At 38.0% G+C, this 17,649-nt stretch overlaps 1 protein-coding gene across 1 annotated transcript in view; it reads left to right on the forward strand.

Moving 5' to 3' along the window:
• Nucleotides 1–17,649, forward strand: part of LOC125240836 (PHD finger protein rhinoceros) — a 63,136-nt gene that overhangs the window by 35,283 nt on the left and 10,204 nt on the right. Inside the window, 2 exon segments of the mRNA XM_048148976.1 lie at nucleotides 16,557–16,746; nucleotides 16,826–17,647. Coding sequence (XP_048004933.1) covers nucleotides 16,557–16,746; nucleotides 16,826–17,647 — 1,012 coding nt within the window.

A 17,649-nucleotide genomic window follows, 5' to 3' on the forward strand; every position in this document is an offset into this window, starting at 1 on the left:
AACAAATATATATATTTTTTATTATTTTTTTCACTTTATTAACAACAAGAAAACATTTAATTATGAAAGAAAACCCCGACATAGTGGACTGATTTCCATCAAACGTGGCTAAGAACATCCCGACTAATTCAGCTTTAAAAAAAATGCGTTCGTCCGTTCTGGAGCTACGACGCCACAGACAGACCCGGCGTTTTTGCGTCGGGGCTTAAGAAACAACATTACCTACTTATTTTTTTTGGTGTCAATGTAATTTTATTGATTGATTTGCAAAACATTTAGAAATAATGAGTATAATGACATTAATGACTCACTGCCTAAATCAAAACCAATCCGCCCAACAAGAAAATAAAGGAACAAACGCAAAGGGTATTCTTTACATAGCTTGCTTTTATATGCTGTAGTTTTAATTGCTTAAATTGCTGTTTTACGTGCAGCCGCACGTACAGAAATATGAGATGCTTGCATGTTGCCCGGCAACGATAGAATGTTCTGGAAAATATCTCCTGTGATGGAATCCTTTTAGGTTTCAATGTTATTTTAAATATTATGTTATTTATGTTGCGCTGCGTCGCTGGTGTGACCTTTATAAGAGAAGGCTGTGTATAGACGCCAGTGAAAAGTCCTGGTCGACCCACGCGTTTCATATTACCTACATATAATGGGTTTTGTCAATTTATTTATTTTTATTAGATATAGATACGTTTTACATTAGATGAATCCTATTGTTTTGTGGCTGAATATGTGTTTGACGTATATGTATTGAAAACAATAGGTGACTTGTATTGTGTTTAAGTCCATTTAGCTGTACATAAGGAGTTGTAAATAGAAAGTACTATTTTTCATTAAAAACTTAATTACAAATAATATAAACATTTGCTATTAACTGCTTAAAATGCGATAATACTTTTTATTGAAAAATAGGAAGCAATCCAGATTGTCTTTCAACTAAAATGAAAATAGATTCGGTCATAATCAGATTACCCATTATAAAATTTCCGGTGGCAGACTTTCTGGAAAGTGTAAATATGTAACCTAGATAGTTATCGATTTACGCAATATAGGTCGTCAGGGCTCAAAACCCAGCCTTTTCCGTGAAATCCTAGCAACCTGCAGCGTTTGCAGCCGGACCTCTGTACCTTGAATTGCGATCGATGCACCCCGCCGCCCCCCTCCCTATTTTCCAGTTCAGGAGATAATAGATGATTATTGTCAAAGTGAATGTGTGGTCAGTGCATTTACTGCTCTCTTGACACAAGGTTATATCTTTGAGTACCATCATTCAAAATTGTTATGTAATCAGTGTTGCCGTCCGAATTAGAACTGCCATCTGAACGAATATAATTTGCGAGTGTCTTTAGTAAAACGTCCCACTTTGTCGGTTACCATTAAGGCGAAGTTTACTTGCATCTTCATATGAATAAACTGACAAAGCGGCTTTATACTTTATAGCAATCGACAAAGTGGGACGTTTTCCCGTGCACACTCATATTTTTTCTTCATGTTTACGAGGTACGTTTTTCCCGGTATCGCGTCTGGGATCGTCTCATTTGTTTTTTTGACAATTTCTCAAGTTCGTCCTATTCTGCTTTCGTCACTTGTTCTTCATTCGTCTCTTAGTAGTGTTTATCATCTTTGATCATATGGATTGTTTATCTTTTTCTTAATTAATATAACAATAGACTTTATTTCCCTTAACTGGCAGGCCGCTAGGGAAGCTGGAAGTATTTAGAATCTAGTGCTTTCGCAACAGGTTGAGAAATCGGACTCTCTGTTGTTACTTGAGAAGGGTTTTTACGCATTTTAGCGAACTTTGTACTTACTGAACTTTTATGAAAAAAAACCGTAAGTAGGCGTAAACGGAGTCTTTGTTTTAACAATTCTTCACGCGTGGGTTTTTATTGAAGAGGTTCCTTTTTCACCCTTACTAAGGCGGAAGAATGTAAAAATATATTCAAAATTGAATTCCTTAAATTTGTCCTATTAAAAATACTTTTAAGACGCGTTAACAATTACTTAATGTGAACATTTGTGATTATTTTCAAACGTAATTCATATCTTTCTTTTTGGGAAAATATTACAACAATATTAGTTGTGCTTATAAATATCAACCAAAAAGCATAACTGTAATTATATTAAATTCGAATGCTAAATCCATTCAGAGCTAATCACGACCCGTTGTCGTTTTTCTACAAAGGACATGCGCCCAATTCTATGGAGATTTAGTTACGGGACATGACCCTTTTCCTTTTAAAAACTTATAACAATGCGGTGGTGAATGCGGTAAACAAGTTTATTATGTAAAAAACATTTATGTCGATCTTTTAAATGAACTTCAGCTCTTCAGTTTTGAGATTTTATCCTATTGATATTGATATCATACGGTTTTACCAGTAAATAATTAATATATATTGATGTACCTACTCTAAGTACTCTTTAATTCATCAAATTGCTCTGAAATGCAATTTTCGTTTATTGAATATTAACCAAATCCATTTGCTGCGGTCTTTTAATTCGTTAGTTCGCGCCAAGCAGGGGTTTTAAACATAAAAGTGCAAACGTTTATTTTATACATGTGTTTATGTTATACACGATTGACATTCTTTTCTCCACTTGCCTGTTTTTTGTTGCCGTAGCAACTGAAAATTAAAAAAAAAAAGTTCAATGGGACCTAATGGGACCTCGTTTAAAATTATAAAAAAAAATTTTTATAATTTTAAACGAGATAATGAATGTAATTTTCTAAAATATCGTGAAACACAGCCACTTTGGGTCTATTGACAAATCAACAACACATTTTTAGGGTTCCGTAGTCAACTAGGAACCCTTATAGTTTCGCCATGTCTGTCTGTCCGTCCGTCCGTCCGTCCGTCCGTCCGTCCGTCCGTCCGTCCGTCCGTCCGTCCGTCCGTCCGTCCGTCCGTCCGCGGATAATCTCAGTAACCGTTAGCACTAGAAAGCTGAAATTTGGTACCAATATGTATATCAATCACGCCAACAAAGTGCAAAAATAAAAAATGGGAAAAAATGTTTTATTAGGGTACCCCCCCTACATGCAAAGTGGGGGCTGATATTTTTTTTCATTCCAACCCCAACGTGTGATATATTGTTGGATAGGTATTTAAAAATGAATAAGGGTTTACTAAAATAATTTTTTGATAATGTTAATAGTTTCGAAAATAATCGCTCTTAAAGGAAAAAAAAGTGCGTCCCCCCCCCTCTAACTTTTGAACCATATGTTTAAAAAATATGAAAAAAATCACCAAAGTAGAACTTTGTAAAGACTTTCTAGGAAAATTGTTTTGAACTTGATAGGTTCAGTAGTTTTTGAGAAAAATACGAAAAACTACGGAACCCTACACTGAGCGTGGCCCGACACGCTCTTGGCCGGTTTTATTCACATTGTTTGTTGCTATTTGACGAATTAAATAAATAAACCAGTGAAAAAAAATTATATGCGCGCCATGTTGCGGAATTTCATTAAAACTATTTTCTTCATACTAAACTGAACTGTCACCCCATACATCAGAGTTACAGCTCCCTCCTGACAATAGTCATATATTTCTGGTCAGGCTTTACTTGCACATTTATAATCGACAATATTTCATTTTTTTCACTGGTTTATTTATTTAATTTGTTAAATAGCCACAAACAATGTAAATTGTAAATTAGAAGCAAACGATACCATGTCATCACTATACAGTCGAGTTCATAAATATGTGTATATTTTTAGGGTTCCGTAGTCAACTAGGAACCCTTATAGTTTCGCCATGTCTGTCTGTCCGTCCGTCCGTCCGTCCGTCCGTCCGTCCGTCCGTCCGTCCGTCCGTCCGTCCGTCCGTCCGTCCGCGGATAATCTCAGTAACCGTAAGCTGAAATTTGGTACCAATGTGTATATCAATCACGCCAACAAAGTGCAAAAATAAAAAATGGAAAAAAATGTTTTATTAGGGTACCCCCCCTACATGTAAAGTGGGGGCTGATATTTTTTTTTATTCCAACCCCAACGTGTGATATATTGTTGGATAGGTATTTAAAAATTAATAAGGGTTTACTAAGATCGTTTTTTGATAATATTAATATTTTCGGAAATAATCGCTGATAAAGGAAAAAAAAGTGCGTCCCCCCCTCTAACTTTTGAACCATATGTTTAAAAAATTTGAAAAAAATCACAAAAGTAGAACTTTATAAAGACTTTCTAGGAAAATTGTTTTGAACTTGATAGGTTCAGTAGTTTTTGAGAAAAATACGAAAAACTACGGAACCCTACACTGAGCGTGGCCCGACACGCTCTTGGCCGGTTTTTCACCCTATCGTAACGAATTAAGGTGAAAAAATGTACACATATTTATGAACTCGACTGTACATATATGTTAAAAGCAAATAAGTATTTGTAGGGTTTTGCCGTCAGCTACAGCTAAGAGGACGACCCTAATAGCCGTCTCGCGGAAGTTCTAGTTCCGAGAAAAATGCATTTGTCAAAGTCCGACTTATTTTGAGCACTTACCCTGTCTGCTGCCGACCTGTTAATATAATATCTTTACGGTACATATAGTGTTACTTTGTCGCACTAGTGCGCAAAGTGGTACTCGTGTCGATTTAAAATACGCTGTCGTCGTCTTCTAATGTATCGCCACGTTTCGAATTTTCTTTGGTATTTTATAATTGTACAGTTATGGAGGTATAGAATTTCGAGCTAGACGAACTATTGACTTGATATTTCAATACCTGCAGCATGTTCCCAATATGCAATAGCCTTTGTGCCCATTTTTCTGCACCCCTTATAATTCGACTTAGTACCGGCCACCCCTCACTTGTATGATTTTCGTCTGTGTCGGTCCATTGCCGGACTTTAGGCATTTGAATGGTTGCAGACATATATTCTGAATGCTCGTTACGGTCAACCAATTTCAATCAATCAATCAATCATTATTTATTTGCAATAGAAAATAAATGCATGCAAATACAATTATAAAATGACACACAAGAAAATCAACAGATTATAATAAAACAAATACACAACAATTATTATAAATGAAATAAAATTTGAATCATAGGCCATTCTAAGACCCTGTCTTATTCACACAGTGCATTATTAGGCATATAAGTCACTTTTGATTTGACGTTGACTGTTAAAAGGTTCTACAGTGGCCTAGGATTCAAATTGGTCGACTGTACAGTCACCTGCGATATTGTTACATAAGGAGGGTTAAAAATTTGAGACATGTTTTAATTTTTGCGTCTTTAATACATTCACTACCAGACCACTACCAGACAAAGAATGGCGCGCTACGTGAAAAATCGGACATTATCTATAACCGCCCGCTTATATGACGACAACCCGCCCAGCGGGTAGTCTGATCATAGTTGACGAGTACCTACCAGGCGGGTTCCTGGTTGCAAAAGTGAAATTACATGAGGGTAACACTCGCTTACTCGTAGTATACTGCAATAATACGAGTATTAATATTATGTGCTGCACGTTCACTTACAAACATCGAACGTTAAATATACGAGCGCTTACTAATTCCTTACAGACTGATCATTTCAGAAGGTAGATTATTTCAATAGGCAGACTGTGTAGTGCTTTGTGTAGGTAGAAATACATTTTTATAGCAAATCACATTATCGAGCCAGTCGCTTCTCGTTTTCGCTCAGCACAGATAAAATTTCATAAACATTTTATAATATTATTAGCTCCTCGGGCCTTTTTGTACGCCGCCGGGAATGCATTTTCCTGCATAATGTAGTGAGTAAGCTGGCGTTATTATCTTGGATAAAGTATAGGATTACATGTAATTTTAAATTTTAACCGTATTGCCGATTGGATCATGATTTTCTGTTACTACATTCTCCCACAGCAAAATGTATTTTATTTGTATGCTACACCATAGCCCAAACTCAAACCTCTGCAGAGCCCATCTTGCATCTTCGGAAGTATTTGACAGAAAACAGTAGCCAAACAACATTGGAACGTTATCAGAGAGCTCTAAAACGGTGACTGCTCATCTCAGAGAGCATTTTTTCCCATAGTCGTACTGTTAAAAAAACATTATGCAGCAGCATAACAACTTAAATCACTCTGAGCGGCCTAGCAAATGTTTTGAAAGTATTAAAAAAAAAACACTTACAAGAACTGATTGCCTAACTTGCTCGGCTCAATTTGAGTGAAGTTCTAAACTCTCGAGGTCCTTTCATTGCGTCCTTTTCATTGCATACAGATGTAATATTTGCAGTGAAAGAGTAAACACAGTTAGTGCGCTCTATTGGTTGATTGAGATTGGTACTGCGCGTGCGAGGCACCAGAGGGCGCATTCAGACTTTCAAAATAGCATACAATTTTATATCACAGTGCTTCGTACAGACACAGTGCAAGTGCGTTAAACATGGAAATGAATTGGTATCACAGTATGGTGATCTGAATGAGCTGCTTAGTAATCGGTGGGTGGTAAAGCTAGTTGAATGTAGGGGCGTTACTGCTTACATTATACGTAGTTCAGAATGCGCTCAGAGCGGGTGTTCCGGTCTCACACCGGGACCCATTCGCGTTTTTCAAATTTTTTTGGCCCTTATTAAAAAATCTAACTATACCATTTTATTCTGAAATGAAACTTAAAGTTGTGGAACAAATGTGGCGCTTGTGTTTCGGGATATTTAAACAGTGTCGCTTTACTGCGTGGTGGCTTTATTTGCCTTATTACATTTTGCTTTATAATAGTTTGCAAATGGAATATTTCGTTATTACTATTAATTTGAAAATACCATTTTAAATCAGCATCTAAAAGTCAACACTTTTATTCTTGAATATTGTAAAATATTCTATAATTTTATTATTTTTCCTAATTTATCTCTATTAAAATGATTGCGAAATAATATTGGTCAATATCGCGAGCTCAATAGATGTGTGGTCCCCGTGAATATGAGGGAATCCTTGCACCGTTTAAGGAGGCGCCAGCCCCGTCACAGGTAAATTACTTGCAAATTAACTTTAAATTTTTTAAAGTGTGTATTGGCATTAGCGACATATCGATGAGAATGTTCTTCATTCTGACATTTTTTTCCGAGGAAATTTCCAGAAAATATCCAACTTTCTCTAGAACGTCCTCTCTGACAAGCAAAAATTAGTGCACTTACTTTTCTTTACGTATTTTAACGTTTTTTGACACGTTTCACAGCCGGTCTTTAATCAATTATTAATATTACATACATACATACAATCACGCCTGTATCCCATAAAGGGGTAGGCAGAGCACATGAACTACTCAAGTTTCAGTGCCACTCTTGGCAAAAAGAGGTTGAAAGAAAACTAAAATTGTGACATCGCAGTGACAGGTTGCCAGCCTCTCGCCTACGCCACAATTTTAACCCATATCCCACAGTCGCCTTCTACGACACCCACGGGAAGAAAGGGGGTGGTGACATTCTAAACCCGGCACCACACGGTAATTATTAATATTATATGTCTTTAATCTTACTATAAAAAATTACAACGTTTTTGCGTTCAAGTTTCTATGGTATTTGTGTTATTTATTTTACTAAGCTATTAAACAAATAAACATGCCTGTTCGTCGAGGTTTCGTCAAAAAGGTTCGTTTTCAGAGAACGTATCCGATATATCCGAGAATGTTTTCGATAGATTTATCTGTTTTCGGAAAAAAATCAGGAACGGCACATCGTTAATCGGGATAAAGTATAATGTTTCCCATTTGATTTTGCTTGAGTTTTTGTATGCCGTAGGGAATAAGTTTTATTATGTTGATCAATTGCTAAAATAATACTGGCGTTGGATTATTCTATAGAATTATGTTATTTAAAATTTGAATTACACGCAGTGCAGTGATATACACGCATCAGCTATCAGCTGCTAGTGTATCAAAGAATATAATATAATATAATAATAATTGTATTGCCTATTGGACCAATGTATATTCTTCTCATTAGAAATTTATGTACTTTTGATGGAGTAATATCCGTATAGACGGACGGCCGCCGGAAAGCGGTGGTCTCCATATTCCATACATATTTTAATTGACGGCACCGTTATCCTAGGATACTCGAGCTTAGCCGTGCGGTACTGGCCCTTGTGAAGAGGCACTTACGGAAGGATAGCCGAGAAGCTAACGAGTCACTTTATAGGATTCATAGTACCTATTCACACGAATGTGGTTTGCAGCTTGCTGAAGAGTAACAAAAATTCATGCGGGCACATGCATAAAAACTCTGGATATTCATTGGTGTAGTTCTATTTAAAAATATATTTATAGTTAAAAGGTGTAGTTCTATTTTACATTACATTAAATACTATTCCGTTTGTTTTCGTTTTAATCACAGTTACCTACTATTGTACGTTGATAGTAATAAGTACTGCGGGCAGCTACCAGACCCCGTGCTGCTACTCAAAAAGATAGATTGGTGAGAATATGTATTGATTTTGGAAAAAGCATACTTACAGAGTACGAGAAAAAAAAAAACAATTTCCGGCTAGAAAAAGCCAGAAATCGAGATTTTTTCATACTATCAGTTTTTTTATCAGAATTTAACTTTTTGACAAGTGGAGTCTGCAAAAATATAAATTTAAAAGTGGATGGCACGAGGTCCTATATTACGCCGTCGAATTGTCTCATGGTTAGCATATGATTGCCGCGAGAGTATGTCGCCCCGAGATAGACTACCCATCCTTATGTCATTAAGAAGACGTGTCATCTATCTCGCGGCGATATAGCTATTGTGAGTATTGTGACTTAGACTGGGCTGGCAATTAGTTTTAAAGTCGCCAGCGTTGTCCCGGCTTCGAACGGGGAGTAAAGCGTAAAACTGGTTACAGTAAGCTAGGTACAACATCTTGGCAAAAAAGAGTAGAAATGGAACTTTTTTTTATTTATTATAGCAACACTTACTTTTCTCACACAGAAGTGTCAAAATAAAGGTTGAACACGCCAAAAGTGGGGCACACATAAATGTTTATTATAAAAAATGTATAATAAATAAATAAAAGTTGTGTGATTTAACTATGAGCAAATTTAATGTATTTTAAATGCTAATCATAATTAGTCAATGTTTCTTGACGAATAAGCCATGGACCGTACTTTTCGTCGAACACGACTCATATGAGTCTGCACCATCACGTCAGGATACCTCTTTGTCGCCAGGTCCACAGTTTTCGCAGCTCCGCCACGGAATTAACCTGGGCCTCTCATTTTAAGAAATCCTTTCATTATACTCCAATACTCCTTGATGGGCCGGAGTTCTAGACAATTTAGTGTATAGCTATATTTCTGTACCACGGCTACTCCATTTGCTTTGTACCACTCCATGATAGGTTTTGCGTAGTAATACCTAGCAAGGTCTGGCCAAAATAAAGGTCGGGAGTGGTGTTTCTTAAAAAACGGAAGCAACCGCTCTTGTAAGCACTCTTTTTGATAGATGCTGCCGTTTATTGTTCCGGTAGTGACAAAAGAGCTGCTTCTTTTCCCGCAACTGCAAATTGCCTGCTAAACTAGGTTTTTTTTGGAAACTTATATCTTTTTTTATTTATCAGGCTTTGGGAGCCTCTGTGCTATTTTTGCAAGTATAAAACTCTTGGCCAAGGATTAGTTAGAATTCGGATTTTATGTAAGTTTCGCCGTCCACCAGAACGCAGTCAAATTTTGTTATATTTCCTCGCTTCATTGTTCGATATAATTATTAAGTTTACATTATTGTAGTTTATTTAATCTACTGGCAACATATTGCACGCTTATTTTAGAGATTTATAAAAAATAAGTATTTCAATTGCCTCTAAACCCCACCCTCAGGTCGGTGTCAACCGGCGGTGGCAACCTCATTATTTTTTCGTGCACGGCAACAGACGCACGCGTCCACTGCACTATCTTTTGATACTAAGTTTATCTTGGTCGTTGGCAATGCCAAAGCGTAAAACGCACTGACCAAGAAAAACAGTGGACTAGTATTTTTATCATCATCTACGGATGATCACACAACGCGTAATTTTAACAAGACGCGAGCCTGGGGGTTGACCGTGAGTCAACACGAAGGCATAACTCATGTAAGACATGGTGATTCTATTACGAACACATGTTGATATGAACATTAGTTACTGAATGTTATCCGCGAGATAACACTAAGTAAGACGCGCATTCGCGCATATGGGTGAAATCTACACCGAGAGAAATTTGCATTGTGAATTCAACAAGTTCGACTTGTTGCGGTTTATCCGTTTGAATCAGCCAAACGTATGTTTAAAACAATATGTGTCAAGTTGTTTTTATAAAATCGACTTGTTGATTCAAATATATTGCCGATTCAAATGACAAGTAGCTTGTTGTCTGAACCAAAGAGCACGTAGGTGCTATTTTAACCAAAAAATTTCTAGCCTTGCAACGCGACCCAAACTATAGTAAGAAAATTAAATTACCGAAACTAATATTAAATGATCCGAACTGGGGGATGAATATTATATTCTCTTGCACACGGAGCGTCGAGATCCGAGGAAAAAGCTTTCCACATAAACCAATTGGAAATGTTAGCAGTATGTTTACCTCTTAATATTTCTTTAATGACCGTCGTTGTGACTGTTTTATATTAATTCGTATAGACAATACGAAAGCTATAACTGATATAAGCGATGAAAATCGCATGGGCAACGTTCAATTTCGAAATTTGACCGACCCTTTCAGACGGATTTGGCAGTGGTGCGAAGAAGCTAAACCTTTGGTTTTTTTTGCATCGTATATAAATATTAAATATACGAAAAACAATATAGAAGTAGACCGGGTATCACGAAATGTGAATCTCGATACTGAATGGGAACTATCTCATGAAGCGTTTATACTGCTACGCATAATGTATACTGCTGGTGAGCCTGATATTGATCTTTTCTCTTCTCGCTCCAATGCCAAATGTACACTTACTTATCATGGTGGAAAGACCCAGATGCATCAGCTGTAGATGCTTTTACACTAGACTTTTACAGTTTTCCTCCATTGCCGATCATTTTAAAATCTTTAAAAAAAGATAATTTATGACAAAGTAACAGGAAGTTTAGCTTCCCCGTCTGGCAATCCCAAGCGTAGTTTCCTTTGTTAATGTCACTAGTAAAATCCGATATTATTTACATGAGCCCCGAAGAACATAAGGTCTGTTCTGATCACAGCACCAGGAATCCGTTCCACAAGCGCCTTCTCCTGGGTGCAGCGGTGCTCTCCGGTAAAGGTTATCTGAGGAAACTTCATGTGATCGCATCTATTTCTAAAAATACCATTCAGCAATATAACGTTTTGTTTAAACGTGGTTTAAACTATGGTGGACATTTTGATCACAACTCGATCAAAACCTTTTTAGTAGTTCGATTAAGTTGATTCTAAGATTTTTAACGGACCAGTTTAACGCAGGATCGTCATATTATGGATCCATAAACAATCATAAGGTCAGCATTATCCCTGTTTCTCAGGACAAAAAAAAAAAAAAAAAAAAAAAAGAACATGTTAAACGTTTGTCAAAACGCACATTTAAAATGAGACCTATTTTTCCAAAATATAATTACTCTTGGGATCCAAAAATAGTATTGGATTACATTGATGAATGGTATCCAAATACGACTATAGAGCAGATTACCTAGGTACTAAAAAGCTTGTCGTATTATTGGCATTATGCACTGCCCATCGCGTGCCAACATTCTTACTGATTAAATGAGTGAATATACACTACCCAAATGGGGTAAAAATTATCGTGTCAGATATAACCATCTGCCCCGACATACTTATACTGTTCCTTTCGTACCTTAAAGAAACGTGTCACGCGACTTCGGTCCTTCGCGAGTATCTTACTCTAACAAGCGATAAAAGGGCCTCCGAACTCAGAACACCTCTTATTAACTGCGAAGCGCCCTCACAGGGACGCGATGGCACAGTCAATAAGCAGGTGGATAAAACAAGTACTAGCGGAGATCGGGATGGACGTGGCAACATTTAGTGCACACAGGCACTCGCCATGCTACCACGTCTACTGCCGTTTCGGCAGGGGTCAATGTTTGACATTATCAAAAAAACTGCGGGTTGGACCTCAACCTCGCAAATATTTCCTAAATTCTGCCATCGTCAAATAGTTGACCTATTTGCAAGATCAGTTTGCTATAATTAATTATGAACTGTGTTACTGAATAAGACTGATCTTGTGTATAAATTACATAACTATGTAATTGCTAGTTGTTTAGTAATAATTATGCAACAAAATTGAATGATAAATATTTAATTTTGTTTTCACAATTGCCATACGCAAAACTTTGTCTCTAAACAACTACAATAATGTAAACTTAATAATTATATCGAACAATGAAGCGAGGAAATATAATATATGATCAAACGAGCTTCGCAAGCGAAGTTCGATCGATATTATATGACTCGCTTCATTGGAAGATATAATTACCCTCCCTCCCGATACACCCAGATTCCAAAGTTTTGCTTGGAATAATCTCTGAAAATAATGAGGTTGCCACCGCCGGTTGACACCGACCTGAGGGTGGGGTTTAGAGGCAATTGAAATACTTATTTTTTATAAATCTCTAAAATAAGCGTGCAATATGTTGCCAGTAGATTAAATAAACTACAATAATGTAAACTTAATAATTATATCTTCCAATGAAGCGAGTCATATAATATCGATCGAACTTCGCTTGCGAAGCTCGTTTGATCATATATTAGTAAATTTTCGTATATTTTCTCGATCGAGTTTTTGCTATTGAATTCTGTCTTGCATTCCGATCTGGTGCCGTTTTGTGCTTTAAAATTTCTTAGCCCTGCTCTACGTTTCACCTTTTGAACATACCATTGGGACATCTTGACTTTTTAGCCACGTCACGAGGTGATATCATACAATTTGAAGCAAATATCCTTAAGATGCGTTCCTCCTTTTTTTTATCGTTTATACCCTGCAATCCACCACTTCCTGGCTTTCGTTCTAAAGTTAAGCGTTCCCAAAACCTCTTCAATATGGAATAGGGTTTCTGATTTCTCGACCTATTAGAAGTCTCGAATTTTGAGAAATCTCGAGCCCAAAGTCTCGAGTCATCTCGAGTCTCGAGTCTTTTTTTATAAATGGTAAAATTTTGATAAAATAATAAACAACAATATGATTAGTAGTTTTTATTGCACCACACTATTATAAAAAATGAGTAAGAGCACTAAAAATCTTCTTTGAAATAAACATAAATCAAATTTTAACAAGAAAACTACAATTATAGTCTTGAAAATAATACCTAATCCTTTAACTTCCCCGCCTGTGCACGGGTTAACTAAATTAAAATGTCATGTATTCAATCATAATGTCATTGAAATTAAACGTTTAAAATAACTTCTTCTTCTTCCTCGCTTCCTCATTGCCGAGGATCGCGACCACAAGTAGCGTGTCTCCATTGAACGCGGTCATAAGCCATGTGGACTGCACAGTATACGCTGTCGCCACACGATTTCTTCACACAGTCAGACCATCTCTTACGAGCCCCACCCCAAGAATGTTTACCATTAATTGGCCATATTATGCATTGGTGCTCTCATAATGTGTCCGAAAAATCTGAGGGTCGCTCTTGGCATATTTTGGAGAGCCGTGTGGTGATATTCAGTTCTTGCAAAATAGAGATGTTTGTTAGTTCTTCTAGCTTTTCAAGTTATACTCGTAGCAGTCTTCACCAGCACCACATCTCAATAGCGTCAATCTTAGCCACATCAAAACTTTTCAGGGTCCAAGTTTCGGCACCATACATAAATATCGAGATTATCGAGAAGACAAGAGATCGAAATAATCGCACTTTATTTTGACGTCGGATTCCTCTGTTCTTCCAAATCTTGTCGAAGTTAGCCATAACACTCTTCGCAGGTTATCAATGACCCAAGATACATAAACGCGCTGACTTTTTCGTAATGACGAATTGCTTTTAAATAACACGAGGCTGTCAAAACTAGCCAAAGTCGCTGCCAGCTTACGTTAGAATGAGAGGTTAGATCGCTTTATCTCGTTATAATTTATGGCCGCCGTTCGACACCGTCCCCACCGCCTCGCGATGAGACCGGGCAGAAGGTAAAAAGTTGCATTTCACTTCAGGTCATGCTTTACATTCGGGCCTCGAGACGTCTCGAGTACCTGTCATTTTTTTCTCGTCTCGAATGAAGCCGAAATTCTCGAGAAGTCTCGAGTTCGAGACTCTCGAGCAGAAACCCTAATATGGAACAAACAGTGGATTGTGGAAATTTTAATTTTTTACCCACATCCCTGTAGCTGAGCGTTGGATTTTGGGTGTTTTCGTGCAAAATAAGTTCGCATTGTTTCAGTTGCCTGTGCGATATCGCTACATATATAAATCTTTCACAAAAGTTACTGATATATTTAAAAACTATGCTTTTTTACGATTTATATGGCATCAAAATATTTCCTATACCTTTAATTTTAACGAAGCAGTAAATGAATTTATATGCCTCAATTTTGGCGTGTTCATCAACCTTTAGTTACCACATTCAAACCCGTAAGGCACTGGTCCCACCGCGAGCTAGTAAAAGCTATGAGCTATCGGTTATAAAAACGCTCACCGCTGGGCGAGTAACTATAAAACATCGTCGTGTCTCTTTAATTTACGCGGGAGTGATTATCTTTTGTTCGTTTTTATAGCCGATAGCTCAAAGTTTACTAGCTCGCGGTGGGACCAGTGCCTATACATAGACGGTGGTTCCCCTATTAATTTCTACTCTTTTTTTTGCCAGGCTGTATCCTTAAAAGATAGACATATGCTTACATTTTTGTAGATCTATGTAAGAGATACATGTAGATACAATTCCACCACGTAAATTGTTTTGTTATATCTCAATCGTTATGGGCAGCGTATTCGATTAAAACTCTTAGGCAGCATGATTTTTAACGATTTAGAAATAGTAGGCTTAGGGCCAGTTGCATCAACCACATTGGACAGACATATCATCGTCACGCAGCAGACGACTAAGGAACTTCCCATACAATCAAATTTAACAAACGCTTTAACGGTGACAGAAGGTTTAAAAATAATAAGTTTTTTTGCAAAAATTTCATTTTTGGCACAAGCTTTTATCGCCGACTGTACTTTTCGTTCAACAGTCATCTACTGCTCTCCGCGACTTTTCTAAAAACCCCTTACTCGATGGGGATACGACGTTTCATAACAGAGTTCCTATGACCACCTTTCTGCTCCATCATCAGATCAGCTCCATGATACCATAATATTGCATTGTCACGTGATTTACATATTTGTGCAAGATTTCAGCTCGATCGGATACCGGGAAATGGGTCAAATTTAGTTTCTACGTTTTGACGCACACTAACATACTAACGAGGCAAGTTGAATAAAAGCTTGTAAAAATAAAAAGTCATTTATTGTCGCAAATACTTTTAAGGTTACAAGTATTTATTTCTATCATGCAACTATTAACTAGGTATTTACGAGTAAGCTACGCTATAATACAGTATAATCATGTATATATTCTATAGCTATGATTACAACATGATGCAACCGGCCCTTAGACAAGGTTCTAAGGCCGCCTTTACAGCTGTAAGTTTATGCAAAACTTTCAAATGTAAGCACTCGTTGTAAGCAGCTTACGGTAAATTCTTACTACTTTCTTAAATTTAAAATCGTCTAAATAAATGGTTCGTGTTTGCTTACGGAGGCGACTCACAGCTTATCGAAACAAAATGGATAAGTTTTAAACTTATGAACTAGGGCGGGCGTTTTATTTTTTTAGCTTTGTATGTTCTTGTTATAAAAAAGATGCATTATTATTATGACTCCTATTCAATTAGGAATGGGACAGAGAGTTGCCTTGCAAAATCATATTAAAATAGTATTTTTTTAAATTATAAATGGGCTTACTCTTGGCCACAGACTAGCCAAAGGCACAGACGTGGCCTACGATGGAGTGAGCTTGCCCAAAAGATGTCTGTTCACTCTTGATTTGAAGGTATTTTAATTCATTGTTAAAACAATAATGTTAGTGAAAGTGCATTTTTAAGGGGAGAAGAAGTCTTACCACCTGCCAATATGAAAATAGGTAATGATACTTCGAAAGATATGGAAGACTGTATCGGTATGTACCTAAGATATCCTTACGTGTATCACAGATTTATTTAAAGTATGAAGTATGTGTATAGTACACATCATAGGCTAACGTCGGTAAAAAGTAGTAAGTTCTTAGTGTACTTAGTACGTTCCTCTCTTCTATTATGTTATTATGACAGATATAACTACGCTAGGTCTACATATAAAGAAGCTCGTGTCTTCCATAACTGTTGGTGTCTTTTTGATAGTAGTATCAAAAAGTATTATATACCTAAAGGAAATCTCTCTTTCTATTAAGAACAAAGTTTAGAGTATTATCTTTGTTCAATCTTAAATCTATCTGCTAGTGTAACTGTAACAATGTATTTGAAATGTAATATTAAGTATTCATCGAGTCGTTAGACAGTGGTATGAAAATTTGAAATATTACCACGACACCCATCATACCAAAGCCTAGTTTCATGACTAATGTACTGTTTCTCGTCAGGTCCGGACGTGGGATAAAATTCAAGCCATCATGAAGTCGGAGGAGGGCCTGGGCATAGAGTACGACGAGAACGTGATCTGCGACGTGTGCCGCTCGCCCGACTCCGAGGATGGCAACGAGATGGTTTTCTGCGACTCTTGCAACATCTGCGTCCACCAGGCCTGCTACGGCATCACTGTCATACCCGACGGTAACTATCCAATCGACTCATTTTTTACGCATGCATCTTATCGGAACGTTTTTATTTAAACCAAATGCTGAATTTCCAGGTCAGTGGCTGTGCCGGCCGTGTGGCGACGGTGTGCGTCCCACTTGCGTGCTGTGCCCCAACCTCGGCGGCGCCATGAAGTGCACGCCCACCGGCCACAAGTGGGCCCACGTCAGCTGCGTCCTCTGGATCCCCGAAGTGTCTATAGGTTGTGCTGAAAAAATGGAACCGATCACAAAAATCTCCTCCATACCGGCGTCGCGGTGGTCGCTCGTGTGTGTACTATGTCGCGAACGAAAAGGTGCGTGCATACAGTGTTCTGTAAAGACTTGTAAGACTGCTTATCACGTTACTTGTGCATTTAAACATGGACTAGAAATGCGTGCAATAATAGAGGACGAAAACGCGGATGACGGTGTGAAGCTGCGCTCGTACTGTCAGAAGCATAGTGTTAATTCTAAGAAGGAGAAGTGTCCGGGCTCCGGTTCAGAAGAGGAGGAGGTGAAACGCAAGCGGCGCAAAGACATGACGTCGGAGGAGAAAAATCAGGCGCGAGCCGCGAGACTACAAGAGATCGAAGGCGAGTTCGACAAACACGTGAGCGTCAAGGACGTGAGCACGCACCTGCTCGACGTCGATCAGGACGCCATCAACTACATATACAACTACTGGAAGATGAAGCGGCGCGCCGGCCGCAACCGGCCGCTGCTGCCGCCCAAGTCGGACGACAGCGAGCTCCTCACGCATCGCCAGGAACAGGCCGACCTCGACAAGATGAAGATGTTCGTGCAGCTCAGGCAGGACCTCGAGCGTGTACGGAACCTTTGCTACATGGTCAGTCGCCGCGAGAAACTCTCGCGCTCATTCTTCCGCATGCGGGAACAG

The sequence above is a fragment of the Leguminivora glycinivorella genome, chromosome Z (genome assembly GCF_023078275.1).
Source record: "Leguminivora glycinivorella isolate SPB_JAAS2020 chromosome Z, LegGlyc_1.1, whole genome shotgun sequence".
NCBI lineage: Eukaryota > Metazoa > Arthropoda > Insecta > Lepidoptera > Tortricidae > Leguminivora > Leguminivora glycinivorella.